Raw genomic sequence first — 8479 nt, 5'->3', positions numbered from 1 at the left:
TGGCCTCCTCCCAGCTGGTCATGCATGGAAAACCATCCCTGCGGAGACGATCAGGACGCATCCTTAAGATGGCTGAACCACCTCACCTGGCTCCTTTCTATATATTTATTGAGCACAGAATAGATTTGTTTGCTCACATAAAATTATATTTGCTTACATACAATTTGTCTTGAAAATATAATTCATGTGCTTGCTTCAAATCTACCATTGCTCACTCAGGATTGAGGCACTTACAGTAAATGGTGCATTTGTATAGCGCTTTTATCCAAAGTGCTTTACATAGATTGTGCATTCCATTCACACACCGATGGCGGAGGAAACCATGCAAGACACCAACCTGCTCATTGGGAGCAATTAGGGGTTCAGCGTCTCGACACTAACTCTGGGGGAGCCCCCCAGCCCGGGATTGAACTGGGAACCTTGCGGTTTCCATTTCACTCTACCCGGCCACTCTACCCCTGAGCCACTGCCGCCAGTAGGTATTTAATGCCATAATTCAGTCCTGCTACAAGCTTATGGAATGACTTGTAGGGCCACTAAATGGTGTTTTCCTATCTTTGAACAGTAGGATAACTTTTGCTTCATTCCAAACCTTGATTGGCTGTTTCATGCATATAATTATGTGACAAATTGGGCTTGCATTGTGATCTGGCTCAATAACGAGGAAGTCTCACCATGATCATGGTTTCCTGCACAGTTTCTATAGATGACAACTCACCACATTCATTGTAGAACTCACCACTTCTTCCTAGTTTAGTCTTCACCTTCACCGGCGACTGACAAAGAAGACCCTTTCAATTTATCTCTGCGCCATGGGACTCGTAATATGGAGAAAAATCCTGTATTTGTTCATGAGTGAGTGCCAGGTTTTATTATTCTATCAATTGTTTCCGGCGTATTAATAGAAAATAAAGGTATGACTGATGTGTGTTTTTTTATTTCAATGAAGTGAGGGCTCCTTCGTAACATTATAGGTCAATTTATGATAGTATAGTAACTGGTATTGACTTGAGGGATTGCGTGATTGATTGATTGAATACTTTATTAGTCAGAAATGTAAACAGCACGTGTTGCAGTAAGACATTAAGGCTAAAAGGATAACACAAGGGGCATCATTGTATGTATGAATATTTACTGCATGGTGAATGCATTTATATATTAATGCCCAGCTTTTCTGCACAGTGTTGTCTGCTGTAAGATAGATCCCAGAAATGCACAATGCTTTGCTAAAGGCAGTCGTTGTGGGCACTGAGGGTGAGCATCCTCGGTGGTGACTGTGCCCGAGGTGCGCTCAGATAGAGGCGGTGGACGGAGACATCCACAGTAGCTCCTCAGCGTTCCATATGATGCTCGCATCCTGGGATGTCAGCCAGCCAGGTTCTTATCGGTCACAGTTACGCCTATACGGAGGGTCCCTTTTGCTCTTACCAGGGTCCACTTCCCGGTCACAGTTTACATTTTAAATTGGTGGTGACAAAACCTGAGACAGGGAATTGGTGGTGACAAAACCTGAGACAGGGCCGCGTATGTGTGTTCGCGACGGGGGACAGCTCTGGCCGCATGAGGGTGTGTGCGTGTGCGTGTGCGTGTGTGTGTGTGTGTGTGCTCGCGACGGGTTGCGCGTGTGTGTGTGTTAGCGACGGGGGACGGCTCCGGTGGGGGGGCCGCAACGGGACACGCGAGAGGAGGGGGCTACGGGACGCGCAACAGGACGTGCAATAACCCCATGTTTGCAACTACTTTTGCCTGCGCACCTCACCGGGTATGGTCTAGTTATTTTAATTCCACCACTGGTGTACCAGGGGCCCAGGCTCTAGCCTGGGCCCCTGGTAGTGAATGAACTACTTCTATCAAGTTATGCATAGCTAGGTCTGTCTATGATTGCGAACGCAGCGGAAGGAGAGAAGGCGCGCCTCCGCGCAAGTGGAGCTTACTATGACACCGTGCTCGGCTTGTGTGTGTGTCTGTGTGCACTATACAATAGTGCACTGCCTGTGTGCATAATGTCCAATATAGACGTACCATACATCAAATGAAAGGTCTTTGAAAACTGAACACACCTGTCAAGGTTGCGTTTAAGCCCGGAGAAGGCTCCTAAAAACACCCCATTGAAACCCCATGTTAAATGAAAAGTGCCCGAATCGCTCCGAAACTTTTTCTACCCCCCCTAAGTGGGGGTCTACGAACAAATACCTCGGGCTCGGATTTTGGTTCCGCCCCCCGGAAGTGGGTGAAACAGGCACTTCAAACACTTTGTTGAATTGTTCAAAAACATTCAAAGTTTTTTTTTGGTGAATTTGTATTTTTCTAATATGCTCCTTTTAACGCAGAATTTTGTTGTATTTCTTTTTTTTTCTTTTTTTTGGTTACCTCATTTTATTTTATTTTTTTTTCATTATTTTTTTGCGTTCGCTTCCCGCGTTCGCGCGTCTTACTTGTGTATGCCCTTGAAGGGCCCCCTGGCTGTGGTGCTGTAAGTTGCTTCCAATCAATCAATCAATCAGTCAGTCAGTCTAGTAAATGTTTTAGTTTATAAATGTTTTAGAAATTGCTGAGTCATTTCATGTACAGCACAGGATGAAGGCGCGCAAGTGTGAACACGCACCCTGTTGCCTGACCATCTTCTACACACATGCACAGAAGCAGCTGTGCACATAATCACACATAGCTCATGCACTTCCTCAGTAGTTGAATGTCCAGATATAGGGGGCTTTGCTGGCTTCGCCCTGCAAACCACATCCACAAAGAGTAAAGGCGTGAAAAAGAGAAAAAGTTTGAAAAAAAAAGTTTTATCTGTAGCATTCATGTGACTTATACTGAATTGTTAGTTAGAAGATTTTCACTTAAAACGTTTTCTCGTCAGGGTCTTAGTAAGATGGACTCAAACAAGTTCATTTAGATTTATTGTCCCTCAATTATTATGGAAGTCATTTCCCAGCTGAATCTTTGTATGTAGTATGTATCTTTGTATGTACTATGTAAACATGTTTCAAAGTGTAATATCACTCACGATATGTTGACACCAATAGAAAAAACAACATGAAAGTAACTCAGCATGCTCTGTTTTTCCACCTACAGTGTCTGTGTTCCTGTACAAACCTTCACATGCAGGTAAGCAACTTCTCTGAAAAAATTTAATATATATTTTGAAAAAAGGTAATGTTATGACATTGTGAATGTGAATTAATTTCTTTTTGACTGATAGAAGCTTCTCAGATCAGATTAGTTGGACCTTCTTCTCATCACAGATACATGTTTGTATAAACATCACAAAGTTGTAACACTATTTATTTCATGTTCATGTTCAGTGGTGAGGCTGGTGGATGGTAGTGGACGGTGCTCTGGGAGAGTAGAGGTCTATCATAACAACAGCTGGGGAACAGTCTGTGATGACGACTGGGACCTGAAAGATGCTGAGGTGGTTTGCAGAGAGCTGAGCTGTGGGACGGCACAGAGTGCTCCTGGAGAAGCCTATTTTGGCCAAGGGAATGGTTCAATCTGGATGGAAAACATGGGCTGTTCAGGAAGTGAAAGGAATCTAACTGACTGCCAACACAGAGGATTCGGTAAACACAATTGTGGACACGATGAGGATGCTGGTGTCGTCTGTTCAGGTAAGAGTGGATGTCGTGTCATAAATCTAAAATAAATGTACAGTATATGAAATCACGCGTCGGGTGGTCTGTCTGTCTGTCGGTCGGTCTGGGATTGCTCGACAACTGCTGGAGTGTTCAGTGCAACGCTTTTAATGCACGCAACCAGTAGGCCAAGGTCATAAAAAATTAAGACTAAACATTTCAAGTCTTCAAAAAGATAATCCTCCAATATTATTTCTCTATTTATTTTCTTCCCTCCTCTCCCTCCAGGACGTCCATCATCTCGTCCACTCGTGATTGGAACTGTAGCAGCTCTGCTCCTCCTCTTACTGCTGCTGTTAATTGGTCGCTGGTTGATGTTGAGGAGGAAATTCAGAAAGCCTGCAGCCAAGACTAACCCCACCGTCTGTGAGTAATACTAATTCTGTATAGCCTCTTCATCTTGATGCATCAAGGTATTCCAATCGGTCAAGTCTCTGGTACAAGACAGGAGAAGCCTGATGAAGATGTTGGCAAATGGGTAGTTGTTGGATGATAGCATTATTTTACTTCTGCGGATTTTGCCCTATCTGGCGTATTACAGTATGTCTATTTTATCATGTCAGTGTAAGAACTGTGTATCTTTCTCTAGTCTCTGCTTCAAGGGAGTTTGTGATCTCATTAGCTGTGCACCAGGAAGTTCAAGTGACAATTAATACATCGAACAGCTGCCCCTAAATATGCATGAAGTTAGCTGTAAAGGATTTCCATGCTGCCACATACAAATAAATCTGCTGTGAGATGGGTCTATTCTGTGTGTGTGCTGGCAGACACTATGTGGAGCAATTCATTGACATATTTAGCACATTTTATAGTGTAAACACTTTATTTCATGATCACATTTCAACTATTTCAGTCAGGGCCACTTTTGTTAAATGAAAATATGATTTGCTATCTTAAAGCAGTATTGTTATAATTGTCAGTATGAGCACACTGATAAATTGAGACATGTGTGAAGGAGAAGCTGAGTGGTGGTGGGTTTAATGAGAGCAGACAGACATGCAGAGCAGTGAGACCGTTTTAACCACCTAAACCCCAGCATCCTTATTGTGGGGAAGACTTTCGCAGAAAATAGCAGATCAACAAGCTTGTCGATCGGCTATTTTCAGCGAAGGTTTTCCCCACAATGACAGAAAACTTTTAACGTTTAAGTGGTTAATAAAGCTCCCTGTAGTGTGAATGACCAATGAGCATAATGATTGCTAGTCCTGGTTTGACTATTGTGACCTGCCAGAACTAACGCTATGCTCAGTATATCCTTTTATCCTTTCTGCACTGCATTTGTTTGAAAAAAAGTTACTCATGAGCTACTTTCACTTTCAAACAAGTAATTTTTGTTTTACTTAAAGGAGAGATCCGGACATTTTAAGTGTTATCTTTGATGTGTCACAGACGCCAGGTTCTGTGAGAGAAACAAGCAACCAGCGTCGTCTCGTTCTGCACGAACGATAGCTCGTGCGCGACTTTCAGTGCATGTTTGAGTATCATGAGACTCCACAATGAGCAGTAGTAGAGAAAAAACTAACTTTGCATCGGTTATAATAGACGAATTTCACTCTTACACGGGCTCCCATTATGCCACGGAGGGGGTCGCCAGACTGCACGACACGGGACTCTCTGGAATAACTCAACGTCCATTTCAATGATGGTGAGTGATTAGCGACACATCAAAGATAACACTTAAAATGTCCGGATCTCTCCTTTAAGTAAAGCTTACTCTTAGAGTACTCTCTAGAGTACTTCCAGCCCCATGGTCAGTAATGGCTGAATTCGAAGACGGACACACCACAGGAAGGCCGCCGTGTCCACTTCCTCTCCTCCCGGCAGCTGTTCACAGAAGGGGCCGTCAGGCAACGTCGGCAGCCGTAGACTACATCAGAGTAGTGCCTTCCTGTATTCACCGCCATTCTCGTGCACACACACACACACACACACACACACACACACACACACACACACACACACACACACACACACACACACACACACACACACACACACACACACACACACACACACACACACACACACACTACATGAACTAATGTACTCACTGTATGTGCAATCAGTTTCTATAATGTTTCTTACAGTGTATTAGGGTGTATACTGCATTAGGGTGGATCATCTACGTGTACTAAGTACCAGACTAGGATTGAATGAGGGCATGTTGATTTGATTTAACATATGACACCAACCTTCTTCTAAGGTGTGATGAACGCCTACAATACAGAGGGGAGAGATGATGATGAAAAGGATGAAGAAGACTACATCTATGCAGAGGTCCCCACCTGTCACCAAGGCACCGATGATGACAGTGATGATGACTATGAGAAACCGTCAGTATATTGAGGGTTTGAAATTAACCTTCTTTTTTTTCCTATTTCAAGTAGATTTTTAATGCAGACTAAATGTGTTCCCATCTCCTGTGCTGGTCATTAATTTATAGATATCACGCTGAACTAATGTCTTCTCATGTCGATCTCAGAGACTGCATGGCAGACTGCATGGCAGAGGAGAATGATGTTATCTATGATAACACAGACATGTACCCAGAGAGGAGCGCCAAAGAAAATCCCAACCCTGGAAGGAGAGCAGTGGAGGGCCAGAGTGTCGACGAAGAAGGACACTACGTGGCCATGCATCCCTGCAATGAACATGAGCAGGACAACATCTATGCTAACCCAGACATGTCCCCCGAGAGCGGCACCAAAGAACATCCCAACCCTGGAAGGAGAGCAGTGGAGGGCCAGAGTGAAGATGAAGAAGGACACCATGTGGCCCTGCATCCCTGCAATGGACATGAGCAGGACAGCATCTATGTTAACCCAGACATGTCCCCCGAGAGAAGCACCAAAGAACATCTCAGCCCTGGAGGGAGAGCAGTGGCAAGTCCACTAAGTGTTGTTGTTGAAGAAGAAGACAACTACATAGCCTTTGAACCCTGCGATGAAGATAAGGAGGACAACATCTATGCTAACTGATGACTAGTAGGCTAAGACCATGCATGTTCAACATGTAATTACGATTCAGTTTTATTACATTTAAATCCGTTTTACTTCGGGCAGAGAGAGGAGAGAAATGCGAAACAAGACAGTTCGGGATTGGAATCCTTTTCCTCAAATACCAACGGGCTCAGCCACTTGAATGTAATGTATGTATTCTATTTACACATACACAGCATGTTTGTTAGTTTGACGTTGACTAAACCCTTATGATAAAGAGAAGTTCTTTGAATAACTAAATGATATCCAAACTCATTTGGATGTCAGGAGATGTACCTCCTCAACTTTTGTTCAGGTTTGTAGATTTTGAAACATTCCGGTTTAAATGTAAATGTTGAACTGTCCTTACAATGAGCGAATGAAAATAGGCTAGATAATCTCTTTGATACTGTAAATAAGCTGCTTTTTGTTATGAGTTTACATGCATCTAATGAAACCTTTATAATCTATTCTAAACAATCATAACGTGAACATTTAGTGAAAACTCACAAATATTCCAAAGGAATTGGTTTTGGTTGTAATTTAGCTTTTTGTTTATTTTTTGCCATTGCTTTGGCACACTTAACATGGAGGTCAATCCTGGCCTGTAAATTATACTATGGATTCTTTATGAAATACTGTATGAGGCCTGGTTTGTTTTTGATGACTGTCAAATGCAAACAACTCACCATCTCAATATGATAGTTTGACTGTGCACGAGACCCCCATAATTCCTCAATATATTAATGTATTCATTTAGTTTTTAATCTACAGTGCTTGATGTGTGAAATGACAGCAAATGTATTTTATGTCAAAAGGTTATGTGACTGTGACTGAACCCTGGTCCAGGACATGTGCTGCATTTCACTGCTCTCTTAAAAGACAGCAGGCCCCTTGTGACCTTTGTGATCTGTATAGTCTCTTATGTACATATATATTTTTTCTTTTCATTTCTGCACAAACTAAAGTAATGGTTGGGATGTTAAAGTGTTTTGTGTTATTTTGAATAAAGATACTGCAGACTGTACAGAGAACATGTTTCTATATTCCCTTTGTTGATCATCCATCCATTCATCCATCTATCTATCCATTCATCGTCCTGCTAGCAAGCTTATGGAATGACTTTTAGGGCCACTAAATGGTGTTTTGCATGCATGCAATTATTTTGTGACAAATTGGTCTTGGGCTTATGATCTGGCTCAATAAAGAGGAAGGCCCACAATAATCATTATTTCCTGCACGGTTTCTATAGAACTCACCATATTAATTATAGAACTAACCGCTCCTAGTTTTGTCTTCTCCTTCACTGGAGACTGACAGAGAAGACCCTATCAATTTATCTCTGCACCATGGGACTCTTAATATGGAGAAAAATCCTGTATTTGTACATGAGTGAGTGCCAGGTTTTATTATTCTATCAATTGATGTTTCCTATGTATTAATATATAGAAAATAAAGGTATGACTATAGGTGCGTTTTTCTCACTTACAGATCCTTGAAGTTTCTATTTGAATGAAGCGAGGGCTCCTTCGTAACATTCTAGGTCCATTTATGACAGTATAGTAACTGGTATTGAGTTGAGGGCATCATTGTATGTATGAATATTTACTGCATGGTAAATGCATATCGTCTCTGTCGGGTGGAAACCGCATTATGTCCAAAACTGTTACTTTTCAGGATTCAGATAAAAACATAGCAAAAGTAGCAGATCGACAAGCTCAAAACGCTTCGCGTGGATCTGCTACTTTTTAATCTTAATTTTTTTACAATCTTTTACATTTTAACAAATATTATACTGTCTGATGTATCTTTACCCGCAAAACCCTTTTAATAAATATTTAATAATATACCTGCATTTAAAGA

General features: G+C 42.0%; 1 protein-coding gene across 1 annotated transcript; it reads left to right on the top strand.

Annotated features, from left to right (window-relative positions):
- Nucleotides 1-783: 783 nt before the first annotated feature.
- On the top strand, nt 784-7377 carry LOC308097965 (uncharacterized protein). Its single transcript, XM_080446145.1, has 6 exons — nt 784-855; nt 3079-3111; nt 3309-3614; nt 3867-4004; nt 5842-5971; nt 6121-7377. Exons 1-6 carry the CDS (start codon nt 813-815, stop codon nt 6614-6616), a joined length of 1146 nt encoding a protein of 381 aa, XP_080302271.1. The 5' UTR covers nt 784-812; the 3' UTR covers nt 6617-7377.
- The last annotated feature ends 1102 nt before the right edge of the window (nt 7378-8479 follow it).

This window comes from Gymnoscopelus braueri, assembly GCF_963280865.1.
Source record: "Gymnoscopelus braueri genome assembly, chromosome: 13".
Classification (NCBI taxonomy): domain Eukaryota; kingdom Metazoa; phylum Chordata; class Actinopteri; order Myctophiformes; family Myctophidae; genus Gymnoscopelus; species Gymnoscopelus braueri.
The sequence above is the reverse complement of the archived record's forward strand: the minus strand, read 5'-3'. Positions and strand labels throughout refer to the sequence as shown.

Coding starts and splice junctions, on each gene's coding strand:
- LOC308097965 (XM_080446145.1), top strand. CDS start 813: ATGGGACTCGTAATATGGAGAAAAATCCTGTATTTGTTCATGA. Junction 856..3,078: donor AATCCTGTATTTGTTCATGA/GTGAGTGCCAGG, acceptor TTCCACCTACAG/TGTCTGTGTTCCTGTACAAA. Junction 3,615..3,866: donor TGCTGGTGTCGTCTGTTCAG/GTAAGAGTGGAT, acceptor CTCTCCCTCCAG/GACGTCCATCATCTCGTCCA.